Source organism: Scleropages formosus, chromosome 11 (genome assembly GCF_900964775.1).
Source record: "Scleropages formosus chromosome 11, fSclFor1.1, whole genome shotgun sequence".
Taxonomy (NCBI): domain Eukaryota; kingdom Metazoa; phylum Chordata; class Actinopteri; order Osteoglossiformes; family Osteoglossidae; genus Scleropages; species Scleropages formosus.
In genome coordinates this window covers 6831693-6845739 of record NC_041816.1, presented here as the reverse complement: position 1 = coordinate 6845739, position 14047 = coordinate 6831693, and the positions used below count along the sequence as shown (strand labels likewise).

The 14047-nt window shown below is 43.6% G+C and overlaps 1 protein-coding gene across 4 annotated transcripts in view; it reads right to left on the bottom strand.

Annotated features, from left to right (window-relative positions):
* piezo1 (piezo type mechanosensitive ion channel component 1 (Er blood group)) overlaps positions 1-14047 on the bottom strand; it is a 70043-nt gene that overhangs the window by 6619 nt on the left and 49377 nt on the right. For 3 of the 4 annotated variants that reach the window (XM_029256341.1, XM_029256342.1, XM_029256343.1), the window contains exons 15-41: positions 13478-13659; positions 13099-13247; positions 12678-12836; positions 12476-12582; positions 12152-12315; positions 11624-11800; positions 11045-11170; positions 10515-10715; positions 9878-10082; positions 9432-9536; positions 9187-9343; positions 8530-8773; positions 7822-7918; positions 7513-7678; positions 6768-6857; positions 6347-6426; positions 5756-5827; positions 4535-4638; positions 4334-4442; positions 3589-3660; positions 3146-3318; positions 2921-3036; positions 2546-2725; positions 1873-2131; positions 1271-1459; positions 271-526; positions 37-157 (exon numbers count right to left, since the gene is read on the bottom strand). In XM_029256341.1, the coding sequence (XP_029112174.1) occupies positions 37-157; positions 271-526; positions 1271-1459; positions 1873-2131; positions 2546-2725; positions 2921-3036; positions 3146-3318; positions 3589-3660; positions 4334-4442; positions 4535-4638; positions 5756-5827; positions 6347-6426; positions 6768-6857; positions 7513-7678; positions 7822-7918; positions 8530-8773; positions 9187-9343; positions 9432-9536; positions 9878-10082; positions 10515-10715; positions 11045-11170; positions 11624-11800; positions 12152-12315; positions 12476-12582; positions 12678-12836; positions 13099-13247; positions 13478-13659 (4060 nt within the window). The remainder of the gene's footprint in view (positions 1-36; positions 158-270; positions 527-1270; positions 1460-1872; positions 2132-2545; positions 2726-2920; positions 3037-3145; positions 3319-3588; positions 3661-4333; positions 4443-4534; positions 4639-5755; positions 5828-6346; positions 6427-6767; positions 6858-7512; positions 7679-7821; positions 7919-8529; positions 8774-9186; positions 9344-9431; positions 9537-9877; positions 10083-10514; positions 10716-11044; positions 11171-11623; positions 11801-12151; positions 12316-12475; positions 12583-12677; positions 12837-13098; positions 13248-13477; positions 13660-14047) is intronic. The other variant, XM_029256344.1, reaches the window with a different exon arrangement.

Genomic DNA, 14047 nt, shown 5'->3' with positions numbered 1-14047 from the left:
TATTAGTAGGTCAGACAGCAGCACTGTTATACTCACAAGCCCACAAAAAGGCGATTAAATTTCTCTCTTGCTGCCTTCAGCTTTTTGCTGGCTGCCTCTTTGCGTTCAGCTCTCAGCCTTTTCTTTGCCTCTTTGGAATCTTTATGATCCTTTGCATCTGATGTGAGGAAAGAATAACAATAATAAATATTGCTATGGACAGAGGTTTGGCTGTAGCATTACTGAATGAAGACTCATTTTGTCCTCATGGTATATCAAAAGTGGGGGTACCTTTGCTTTTCTGCTTCCTCTTACGGAAGCGCAGCAGGCTACTTTTCTTTTCCTCTGATTTGCCCTCGGCTGTGGTAGATGGGCCCTGGTCCCAACTCGCATCAGATTCCTTCTGCATGTCCTCGCACGTTATCCTGTCATCCAGATCAGTGATGCTTGGCCTGGGGCTGGCATGAACTTCTGCCTCCCTGGTACCTTCCATGGGTTTCTGCTTCTCCTCCTCCAGTGGACCATCGCGGTCCCAAAGCCCGTACCGCTGGCAGTGAGACAATTTGATTTGCAGGTGAAAAATTACAAACAGTTCTGGCTTTACTGCCAGCTTCAACATGGCAGGCCTCACTGCTAGCTCCCCACATCTGGCCTTTTCCCTGTACCAAACTCTCCCTTTTTACTTGGTTACCATTTGGTCCTGTGCATGCACAGCATCAGTCAAAGGTATGAGTACATTTGCTGAAACAATTTTTTTCACTGAGCCATTAAATTAACAAATCTCAGCAAGAAACCAGTCAATGTGTCTTTTCAGCTTTTCCGCAGCAATGTCTAGAAGTACAGAGCACTTGCAGGTTGGTTTGCATTCACTCTTCTGTTCATTTTATCTCATACAAGCATTGGCAAGGGTGCCTGGTGCATTCACATTTTTCACTGGTACTATATATCTGCAAAGCAGAAACTTTTCTAGTTCTGCAATAAAAGTTATTACTGCTGTGCAGTGCTTCAACTTCACAAAAACAACCATTTCCTCAACAGGACAGACACTCTGGGGAATAATTACAATACTAAATGAAAATGCTGGACATTAGTACATGGCTTTATATTACAAAACTTGCCAAGAGACAGAAAGACTGGAGGGTGAAACCCGAAATGCTGTTGGAAAGAGAAAGACACAGAACTTGTTTATCTTGGTCACTTTGCTAAAGGCCTCTGCTAACTCAACATAATGTAATATTCTTCATGATTCAAATCAATACACAAGAAGATCGACAGAAGAATACCAGGCTACCTGGAGCAGGGAGCGATGGAAGAAAAGGGCGAGCAACTGCAGCAGGTCATAGCGGATATAGTTGTCTGTCTTCTCCAGGCCCAGGATGCGTGGTGGGAAGAAGGGTTTATCTTCATTCAGCTTGGTTTCATAAACACTATTCCATGGGAAGAATCCAAACTGGAACAGGTATTTGACTACCACCATGACCTAGGACCAACCACAATAGAACCAACATTAACATTCTCCTCAGATCTTGGATCAAAGCAAAAAACAAAAATACCCTGAATTAAGTGAATGAAGTAAATGTTTACAAAACCAAAAAAGATGACTGGTGAACACCAGAAGATAAAGATAACATCAGATAAAGATGTAATACAGCAGAGAAAATATAGCTAGTTTATTGTAGGGCTTTATGCTTTACTTTATACAAAAAACTTCCTCATTCAGCAGTGTGCACATGAACTAGTGTAGTTCAGGTCAAGTATTCTCTGTGTTTAAATTGGATAGCTTTGGTTTGGAGTTCCTTTCTCTAATCCTTGCTGCTTATTGCACGACTGGACACTGGATTTTTCTCAGCCTTTGTGATTTAACCATAGACCGTGGTTCTCCCAGTGACCCACCTCTGTGTAAACAATAGCAGTCATCCAGAACTTCTTGGTGGGCCGGGGCACGGCGAGCATGGCCCACAAGAAGACGAGGATTGGTAGGACCAAAGAGATGACTGATGCAGTTACCACATTGTTCAACACAATGATAAAGTAGCAGACTAGTTCAGAGTTGGCTGCCAGCAGGTTGTAGAGGGCAAAGAGCAGCTTCAGGGCCCGGTTCTGAGAAGCATAGAACTCCTGGCTTTGGACCAGCTCCTCCACAAAGAAATGGCTGAAAGGAGGGGGGGAAAAAAAAAAAAAAAAAAAAGGGCAGCAACAACATGAGATGAAATTACACACATAGTACTAACTGACAACAGGCTGGGCTCGAAGGACTTGGACAAGCAGGAATGGAATTAAAAGGAATTAAACACAAAAGGCAGGAAACAGAACCCCATGGAAAGGAAAGCAGAAGAATGAAACTGATAGAATGGAACTGGCATTCTGTTCTCTTGGTCCTTCTTGGAACTGACTAACAAAACGCAGTAAAATCCTGAGTGCTGTCGTATCATAAAGAAAAGTACATATCCTTTTATTTAATCATTGTTCTTGTTTTGTTAGTATCTATGAAATAAGAAACAATCAAATCATGAAAACCAGGGGTATTGGTGAGATTAGCAACTGGTGGTCATGGGATCACAGCCACCTGTCAGCAAGCAGCTCGCTGGCAGTTCTACACCGGCGAAAACATGGACTGCTGTGTTCCTCAAGCTCTGGCTCCCGTTCCCGTTCCGGGACTGCCTCTGAGCATAGGGTGGTGCTACTGTGGGCAGCAGTTTGAAGTGTGGTACACCCCATGCCGGAAAGTTCTTCCACCCCTAGGCCACTGCAGGATCAACAACAGGGTGAATCACACTTCTGTTGCAATGCTTTCATATGAATAACATGAGAAGATGATCACTTAAATTTTGTTTCAGACAGATCTTTGGCAGGAAAGCTGTAGTTTAAACATTGATCTAGTGTGTGTCTGCTTATGTGTGGGTGTGGATGCATGAACAAGGTCTTCAGGGCTCACTTCTACCTGGTTGCACTGTTACTGTTTATATTGTCAGTATCCAGCTCATCCAGACAGGTCTCAACTGTGGGGCTCTCACTGCCCTGGGATACCTGGTCTTCTTGGGGTTCCCTAGAAGGTGTCTGCAATGCAACACAACCCAGTTAGTAGCCCATCAGTGTCCACCACCTGTCTGTAGTAACCATGGGTGGATAACAACCACTGGAGTCAAACCAGCTAGCCAACAGTCACCTGGCTGATGTTGTGGATGATGAAGAAGCGCTGGTTGCAGAGCACAGTTGAAGTGTCCACGTACTGCTTGGTGAGGACATTGAGCCACTGTGTCAACCCATCCACCATGGCCAGGAGGAGCACCCACAAGAACCTCAGGATGTCCAGGATCCTTTGCATGATGTCACTCCTCCCTGGGAGATGCAATCATCATTAACATCAGACAGCATAGTGGACAAGGAAAAAGATTTGAAACCAGAAGCTTGTTTATTTGGGTGCTCCCCTGTACAAAGTTAAAAATTAATTAAAAACTATTACTATTCTATTATTGCACCTTTGTGCATGTTTACCAAAAATGAGTGTACATCAACAAGCCTGCTGTTGGGGGGGGGGGCACTGTAATGGTACAATAATTATGAGAAACAGACCCCTGGCCAGTAACATTATAATGTTCAGACTGTGACCTGTGTCTCCCTCCTCTGGCTCCTCCTCTTCCTGTGCATTCTGCCCCTCAGGAGTGACCTCACCTTCCATGTCTTGAATTGTAACATAAAACAGGAAAAACTAAAATGAGTTATTGAAGAAATGTCTCAGGGCAAAAACCATTCATAGTAGATAGATAGTTCACAGGCGTGACTAAGGGTGTGAAGATGTCAGTGTGTATCCTATCTTCACGGCTGCCTTGGTTTTTAAGTTTTTCTGTGTTGAGCTTGTGAAGCTGGTACATTGTATGAAATGGAGAGGAATTTGACAGACAGCCCTCCACTGTCTGCCCATGACAGCACAAGATAACGAAGACCAGCTGTTGACTGTCAAGAAGAAATCATGAGGAACATTGAAGGCAGCTGGTCTGAGAATTAGGAGAGTCTTGTCTTTCATAACTGTTATCTGATGGTTGTCTTGTTTGGTTTCCCTCTGGTGTTCTACTTTAATAGGCCCTGACCCGATTTCATTTGGTTACTTTCTTTATAAAAATCTTAATTTTTGTGAGAAAACTTGCTGTGCTCTGCTCCTGCCCCACCCATGTGGCAACTTCCACTCCACAATATGTATGAGTACATTGTGTGTGTGTGCGTGATTGCGCGCATGTGTATGACAGTATAGTGTTTATGTGTGCATTTCTGTCAGTATAGCGTTTGCATGTGTGTCTATATAATATGGGTATGCATATGCAGCAAATACTTCTGTCACTTTGCTGGTGTCTCTAACCCAAGCTCTGGCGGTTCTCCTCTGCCTCGTATTGCTGCAGCTCTCTGAGGTGTTGCTGGCGTTCTTGCAGTGCTGCCTTGGCGTTAGTCACCCAGGCCTGGTACGCCAGCTGTGGGCACAGCATCAGCATTATGGCAAGCCATTTTTTTTTTGAAGAAGTAAATCAGCTGGGAATGGGGGCTCAGAAAGGTGGTGTGTCACCTGAAAGGCACTCTGCCGAGAGGGCTTCAGGTCCTCTACCGGCAATGTCTCTTCCTCTTCCTCACTGTCTGACTCAAAAAGGTAATACTCCCCAGAATGCAACACTGCAACCACACAAGGGGAACATGGAAAAACAGAATCAGTCGCACTTCCTGTCCCTGCAATGACACAGAACTAAAGGGGCAGAAAAAAAGAACTCATAGCACTGTGAGAATTCAGACAGAGCAGAGAAAAGTCTATGCACGGTCCTTTTTCGGACCCTGATAACCTCATGCAGAGGTCATTAAGATTAGCAATAGCGCGCACACACACATTGCCTGAAACCACTTGTCCCGAGGGGGGTCGGAGCGAACCAGAGCCTAACCCGGCAACACAGGGCGTACTGGAGGGGGAGGGGACACACTCAGGATGGAACGTCAGTCCGTCGCAAGGCACCCATGTGGGACTTGAACTCCAAACCCACCTGCGCCACCGCACCCCCTCTCAGGGCTCTACAGGCAATTTCAAAATGACTATAGTCTATTCCTTGTCATTTAACAGATCCTCAGAGATTTTGTGAAATGCCTGTTGTACTGCATTTTCCCTGGGGGGATAGAGGTATGAGCAATTTGCTCAAACAGCTGAAGCTGTACAATAGATTCTACTGGCCAAGGCAGAAAGTAACGAAAACAAATGATTAGCATAGGCAATTGTACAATTCTCAGTAAATGTGAACTGTGCCTGAAACTACTGCAGACAGACACCTTTCAACAAAAGACCTTACATTACTGAAAAATATCAATGGCAGATACTGGTATAGTAACGATGTAAATATTTCAGCAACACTGACGTGCATATATGAAGACATCATGCCCTTTATAAATTTAACACAGTAAAACACACAAACTAATTAAAATGTTATAGTTCACCTCCTCTGCTAGAGAAAATATATATAATTTGAGGAGCTACACAAATAGCTCTAATTTTAAGGCTGCTAGTGTATATAAGAAGCCTCAGGTTCCCCTCCCTCAGGGTCACACTATGAGGTTCACAGACATGGGATCAGGCTGTTTGGAAGTCTGGCGACTGTCTGAAAATACCTGCCCATGCAGCCAGAAACAACAAACACAACAAGCCTTGCCAAAGCACGCTGCTGCAAGAGAGACACACTGCAACTTGGGTGGGTGCATGCACATGCACACATAACTGCATAGACACACACATGCACTCACACACTTATACCTGTCGCATGGTCGAGCCATGGACGCCACCACCTTTTTTTCTGTTTCGGGGACTTACTCTCCTCCCCTGGGTCTTTAACACGAAGTGTTGAAGAAAAAGGCCAGAGGTATTAGAGCTTCTGCCCATGCTAAACAATTCACAGTGTGTATACTCACAAGAAAACACTTTCTCAAAGTTGTCTTGAGTCCAGGGTTCTAGCATTTTTCATTATATTTTAACTTTAAAATGTAACAATGCAAGTTGTTTTGACAAGCCTTCATCACTACATGCTGGGCAGTGGGTAGCACTGTGGTTAGCATTGTTGTCTTACAATCAGAATGTTACTGGTTTGAATCCCTAACCTTGCTATACTATCTTTGTCATTGTTATTTACCCAAAATTGCTCCAGTAAGAGCACCTAGCTGTATCAAAGAGGTAAATCATTGCATGTGGCTTAGTATACAAATTGAGCATTAAATGTTGCCTTGGACAAAGGTGTGAGGTAAATAAAAAGAACCAGTTAGAACATTTGTAAAACAACTAGAAAGCATCTTTTCCCACTGCACTAATCAAATTGCCACACTGAGGTTGCCTTCAGGAGGTGTGGTGTACCCAATTCCTCCCCCACTGTGGTCTTTGAAGAATGACGTCCCTCCTTGTATTTCTGCTGTTTGGCCCGGATTCGCTCCATTCTGTGAAAAGAAACAGTCTCAATCCCGCACTGTAGTTAAAACACTTTTACCTGTTTATCCCTTTGCTGCCCTTCTTATCCATCTGCTATCACCATCCATTTCCCTGCCAACTATGGCTACCCCCCAAGATTTCACTTCTACTGACCATTTTATTCATTCATTTAATAATTAATGGTCAGTCCAACAGTCATGTGGAAAAGGGAGAAAGACAAAGCTGACTGTTGTTCCTGGGCAAAACAATGAAAAAGGCAAACCCACTGATCCCACTTTTTTCTTATATTTGGTTGAAGAACTATTTAAAAAAAAAAAAAAAAAAATCCTGCGACAAAGCTTCCACTCACGATCTCTTGAGCTGTCGGAGAGACCTCTGTTCAGCTTGCTCATGGAATCTCATGTTCTTTATGATGCTGGCCCTAAACAGCTCAAAGCCCCTGTTGGGAAACATGTAACATCTGACTTACTGCACTGACACACACGTGCACATGCCAGAACGCACTTCATTACATATAAACAGAACACACAAAGTAGTAGTCCAGCAGGGAATGCATCACCTTGTGTAGTAATAAAACTTTGACCACTGGGACCAGCAACCTTTGGCTTTAATAGTGAATTATAGCCTTTATAGACTGTAACATACAGTTGTACTGCTCCTTTTTTGTATTAGATGTATCCACACAGGTCCTGGGTCTCCACAGTGGAATGCCCAGGAGGGGTGGGCACCCACTGGAGCTTGGACCCCTAAAGGTTTATTTTCTTCCTTTGGTTGTGTTTCAAGTTTTTGCTCTCCTTTCAACTGTTACGAACAGGGTTCTGCATTGTCATTTGTTTATGCATTATAACTGCAATTTTGAATAATTTTCAGTTTCATTGTTGACACTGTGACATTCTGGTAAGAAGAGAGCTGACCATAAAAATAAATTGAATTGAACTTCAATGCATTCCTAATAACGACGCAGATCATCTGTGTGAAAGGTAAGCAATTTAAGTAAATCTTGCAGAGAAAACAGCTGGAAGTAATGGCCGTGTGGAGCTGTAACCTAAGCTGACTCATCAGAAGGCTGGAGGAAAAGAGTTTGAGAGACTAACCGGGAGGCCTGTCGTGCAGAGGCCTGCAGATCTGCCGTCACGTGTAGGAAGTAGAAACTGAGGAATACTCTTCTCTGAAGCAGGAGGAAGAAGAAGCAGATGCTGTCCCAGATGATCCCAGCCTCCTCCACAGGTAGTACACAATCTTGGTCACTTACCACCTTGGCTGGAAAATAATTTCACACACAAACATGGCTATTTGGATGTTACATGTGGTGACTACTACAGTTGCAATGCTCTTGGATGTAACTAAGGTACACACATGGTTTCAGGGGTCTGTTCAGTTACAAAAGTGCTAGTGTTACTCACGGTTATAGTAGCCTTTGACAGTACATGCTAGGCTGAAGAGCTGTATCACCCAGCAGAAGTTGGTCTGCAGGTACTCCACAAACACACATGCCAAGATCTACAGGGGTAGCAGAAACACATACAATTACTATATGAATATTACAGCAGGTTTTCCCCACTTAAAGTGATGGAGCAATAATAAAAACTTCCAGGTCAACCACTTATATACCTCATTTGAATGGATATTTACGGTGGAAATCACTTAGACAAGAGATAAACTGTTAAACGGACCTAGATGCTGAAGCTTTATGAATCTGGTGAAGTGAACAATGAGATAACTAAGACCTATTCACTGACTATCAATAACTCCATGTCCAGTGCAGGCTGGCTGCTGTCTGGAGCCTGTCCCAGAAGCATACAGTGCGAGGTCAGGTAATATACACTCTGGTCAGGACACCAGTCCATCAGAACGGAGTCACACACACTATGGGTAATTTAGAGCTACCAATTCTCCTAAAGCACATTTGTTTGGACTGCAGGAGGAAACCAGAGCACCTGTGAAATCCCTATGCACACTGGGCAGAACATGCAAAATCTACACATAAATCTATGCCTGACTCCATAGCCCAGGTGATGTGCCACCCTGTAACTGCAACACACTACAGACCAGTGTTAACCATTCTGTTCCCAGCTGTCACAAGTCATCCTGTGAGGTTGTCTGGCACTCACTGACAGCACGTTCTTGGCCAAGATGACAGCCACGTTGTACATAATCAGGCAGTCCCATAGCACTAGCCGGGTCCGGGGAGGCTTGATTAGCAACTCGGTCCCAAACAGCAGGAAGTAGAAGCATGCCAGCAGGTAGCCCAGGCCAAAGACACTGATTCGTGTGGCCCCGGTGACAAAAACCACTGCTAACACAAACCACAACATGTGGCGGAAAACCAGCACCTTGACCATGTCTAGGTAACACCTGGGCAAAAAGGAGAGAGAGATTGAGTGATGGAGACAGGGAAATTAAAGGTACATGCAGGGACAGACAAGTGCATAAAGACACTATATAACGAGATAGCTATACATTGTTTTGGAGAAATGCATCTTAAAAACAACACAGAGAAATCTTAATCAATATTATATGTGTTGTAGCATCTTAATTTGCACTTAAATCACATTCACCTGCATGGCTTTAGCTGGAGTTCAGCTCAATAGAGTTCTCATTGACCTCGTACAGCTGGGATTTCTTTGAGTGAGGTTTGTGTGTACTGGCAGGTTGTGCAACTCATAATAATATGTATACCTGAGAACTAGTAACTTATGCGCACTTGAGTATACACTTCAGTACTGCACTTTACAATGACTCTTCGCTGCATCAGCTTAAACACGCACCTGCAATTTATGAAGTTAGGCACAGGGTTCACAGGCCTGTCCTTCATAGGGTCGTATTTATCCGTATTGTCCCCACCCAGCACCATCCACTCCTCCTTCTTTTCCTCCTCGAATACCTTCCACTGTTGCGAGGCACAGATCAGCAGGAGGAAGTCAGCTGTAGAGAGAAAGAGGTTGAGGATCGAAACTTAATCAACCGCAAGCAACAGTAACCCCATCTGTCCACAAGGGGGCTGCAGACTCACCAATGAGGTTCCTGGAGTTTGGGATGGTGTAGAAGTCTGGCAGGTAGATCCACTTGATCAGGGCAGAGTTGATGGTGATGGAGGATTTCCACCTCCAGGGGTAGTCTAATGAAGAAATGATCTTCAGAAGCTGATTGTGTTTGATTAAAAAACCACCCCCAAAGAAATACCTAAATTTACAGTTATTCCTTTAGCTGATACAACTATTTATCCACTCATATAGCTGGGTAATATTACAGGCCAGTCCAGCAGTCCCAGTACCTTGCTCAAGGGTACTACAGTAATACGTGAGATTAGAACTGGCAACCTTGCATCCAGAAGCAGCAGTCCTAACCATTATGCTATCAGTTGCCCCCTACTACAGTGATGAATGTATACGGACTACACAATAAAATGGCTGAAATGAACAATGCAGGTAACAATCTCAGTATGACTAGGACAGTCACCTATACACAAAGCTGGAGGGATTCCCACACACAAGATGTACTGGTAGATTGTGAAAAACACCAGAAAGAGACAATATTTGGGCCAGATCCTTGCAATAGCTGCCCGCTGCCGTCGGGTCAGTATTACCACCAGCCAGCAGCCGTGAATTATGACCAGGAAGTTCATCCGCTGGCCAATCACATTCACTGTCACCAGGAAGCAAATCTGGAGAAAGAAATTCAAATATTAGCATTTGAAAACAACTTCAAGTAACCCAAAAAGCCTTAAGACTTCAAAACAAGTTCTTACTGATTTTATAACCTACATTAAGTTAATAATAATTAGCATCAACCAACTGTAGACTTGCTTATAGTTCAATGTGGTGTTACTCAGATGAAATGTAACATTTTAAAAACAAGTGGGTATGAATCAGGTGGACTGGTGACTCTAAAATCAGCCATAGAGAGAGAGAAGAGAGAGAGAGAGCCAGAGACAGAAAAAGTGTGTTTCACTGGTGTATGGATGAGTAACTCATTGTAAGTAGTCTCTAGCATTGTGGGTCACCTTGGGTAAATAAGGCGTGGGGCCATAAAACTAAACAGTGTTCGTTGGAAATTGCTTTGGAGAAAAATGTTTCCAACTCTGTGTAAGTACTACCTCCAGGCCAAACTTGTAAAAGCTGTAGTTCAGCAGGTACTTGAAGCAGGTCAACAGGTCCTGGTCAAGGTCATCCCGATTGGCATTGGGGAAGAGAATAGGGATAGAAGGTGGGGAGCACTGGTGCTGCCGATAATGATGTGTCTGGTGGCGATACACTGTGGCTTCAAACACCAGCAGCATCAACACCAGGAGATGGTTCTGAACATGTGACAGAAAGTGGCATGAGGTGAACTTTAACCAAAAATGTTGGCACACAGTACTAAGTCACTCTAGAACCACTATTATTATTTTGTAAACAAGGAGCTGTGCAAGTTTGTGTATCTACAAACACAGTAAGCTGAGTTAGTAGCAGGAGTCTCTGTTAATCAAATAAATGATCTATGATCCAAGACTCACAATAGACAACTCACCACAATGGTCCACACAGCAAACAAGCTGATTTTTTGTGTATTTTAGGAATACAGAGGGTCCTCGGTTAAAGAAAAGAGTCCACCAGAGTAAATGATTATGGTGAAGACGAGTCCCACCTTGCTGTACCCCAAGGCTGTTGCATCCTTCCTGAACCCGAACCAGTTGGCTGGGTCCACGGGGGCCTTGTAGAGGGTGGAGTTCTGCAGCTCTTCGATTTCCATGTTGGTCTCGTTGTCAAAAGGCTGAAGATACCATCAAGGGAGAAAGAGGAGTCCAGACAACCAAAATAAAATCCCTTCAGTTAAAGAAATTCTTTAAAGCCAAAACAGGAAACAGCAGACATTCATAATGCTGCTATTAATGTATTACACAGCTCCTTAAGTCACACATACTCCCTGGGCTGATGTATTAAGTCTCAGCAAATGCAAACAAAAGGCTCCTTTCTTTAAACAAACCACTAAAATTGAAGTTACACACCCCCACGGATTTCAAACATGATAGCTGCTGCAATTTTTGCACTAAAATATGTTTCCTACAGACTGAGGAGAAAGAAAAGGTGGACAGCCTAATAAGCACGTGTGCTACTGCCATGAAAGCATAGGACCCTTTATTATCCGTCTCATTAAGTAGGAGCATAACAGCTGGCATCTCCAGCACATCTGCACACATGTGACTAAAGTGCACAAGGGTCTCACCATGGTGCAGTTGCTGGAGTATTCATAAGGGGTGACCACACTAAGCTGGTAAAGCATTTTGCAGACGATGATGATGCAGACCCAGATGGTGGATAGACAGGAGGCCATGTGACGGAAGCGGGAGTATGGCATAGCAAATGTCCACAACACCACTAGAACCAGGTTCATCACTGAAGGCTGAGGGACACATCCAAAAACAGAAAGAGACATGAGACGGGGAGAGTTCAGACAAGCTTTGGCACAGTGTCTACTGAAACTGGACTCCACAGGTAAACATTATAACAGGAAAGCTTAGCTCCAGTCCTTGAACACAAGATGTTTTATGGGCTTTTAATTTCTTGCTTTAACTAATTATTTGAATGGGACATATCCTTAGCTTATATTTTAGGTGTTTACCAAGTACTAAGAATCATTGTAAAACTGTAACTCCAATTTAAATTTTAATTGTTTTTGATTGTTCTGACAAAAAAAAAAAAAAAAAAAAAAAAAAAACTAATTCCACCTAGTTGACAGGTACAGAACCCTGACCTCCAGAAGTGCCACACAGATGACAAAGAAGGCAACAATTTTGAGGATATGCAGTTCCAGGACCCTCCAGATGAACACTTGCACACGGGTCAGGTTGTCAGAGAATTTCCTGAAGAGCACCACCAGCCGGTCCATGACCAAGCCCCACTTGCTGGGCATAATTTCTGGATGTACAGAGTCAAGAGAGGGTTCACACGGCAAATGAGTATTGGGAGGTGACAAGATGAATTAAAAAAACAAGGCGCATTTACTGTCTATTGGTAGGTTTGAGTAAGGAATACATACATTCAAACACACACTTGCATCTCCATGCAACATTCTCACCTTCATCTTCTGATTCATTACCCAAAAGTTCCGTCTGCTGATTTTCTCCTTCGTATACTGTTCTTTCTGCAGCCTGTGGGACTTCTGCTCTCTGGCCAGCTTTCTTTCTGCAGAAGAAACCCACCATTAGGAAAGTGTTGATTCAGTACTTCTAGTGCAGACAGGGCCAAGAAAGGGTAAAAGCATTACTACAGATGATTACCTGTGGATTGGTGTGACATGCTCCAGATCAGTGATCTTCATAAAGGGCCGGTGAAAGTAGTGCAGCTGGAGAATGCAGGCCAGCAGGAAGAACCCTGGGATGACTATGCTTGTGAACAGCTCTGAGAGCTGGAATGTTTCCAGGCCAATGACTGCTAACCTGGGCAGCACAAGCACAGTTGACCACTGATTAAAGAATAAACACAGCAAGACAGTGCAATCTGGTGCACAGCAAGACTAAACGCTAAGGACCTTAGCTATCACATCCTTTTCTAAAGTGATAATATACACAGAAATTTACTGAACTTCTACAGCTGTTAATCAGGTTTCATAAAATGTAATAAATTTTACACTGTAAGCAAAACTGTGGATCTCATGGTCCAAAACTTTGCAGCCATGTATGACAAAAACAGAAAACATACTGTTCTTTTGTAAAACCGGTAAAATTCTTCCAGTAGTTGGGGAAATCCTCAAATTGGAAAGTATAGATGGCAATGAGGACCAACATGGTGTAAGCCACCACTAGCCACCAGAAAACCTTGAGCAGTCTCCGCCACAGAGAGTAGTATACCTGTAAGAGGGAAGACTGGCTTCAGGGAAAATTACCAGTCTATTTAGAACTCAAAATATGTGTGGAAGAATAGGGAGCTGTCATGGTCATGCCACATGGTGGATGATCCCTAAGGGTATTGCTTGGCATGTATGAAAAAGGGAGACTGAGTGTCAGTATTTAAAGCACATGAGAGAGGTCATATGCAAGGCTGGAGGCCTACATGGGAATGGTTCGAGGCCTGTCCATACCTGGTAGAGGCAAAGACAGAGCAGGAAGAGGAGCATGTAGACAATCTTGTAGCCGACCAGCTTGCCAGCGAAGCTGACCGTGATGAACATGCCACCACACACATAGATCCAGTACTTGGCATAGCAGCTCATGACCACCTCACCCAGCACCTTCAGAACGGATTCATTCCGCCCAGCTCTCTCTGTGAGCCAAGAAGAAGAGCGAGATATCGTAACTTAATATTTTTATCAATATTACAATGTAAAAAAATATACCAGTACAGTAGATAAGGAAGTACAGAGGCAAATAACTAGCTTTGAAAATTGATTCCAGCTTCAGTCTCCAATGATGTGGATCTGCACTTATTCCATTTAGAGGCAGTCCCCGAGTTTCGAACTGACTGGACTTGCATACAACCCATACTTACGAACTACCCCTTTACTGACCGGAAGTTGATTTTTTTTTTTGTCACTATAAGCAACAATCAAATGAAAACTTCAAAATTAAGCCTATTAGAGTAAAAATTCCTGGTGCGTCAGACATCTCCGCACGCATTGCTGCCTGCCTGTCGGACATCTCTTCATGGATGT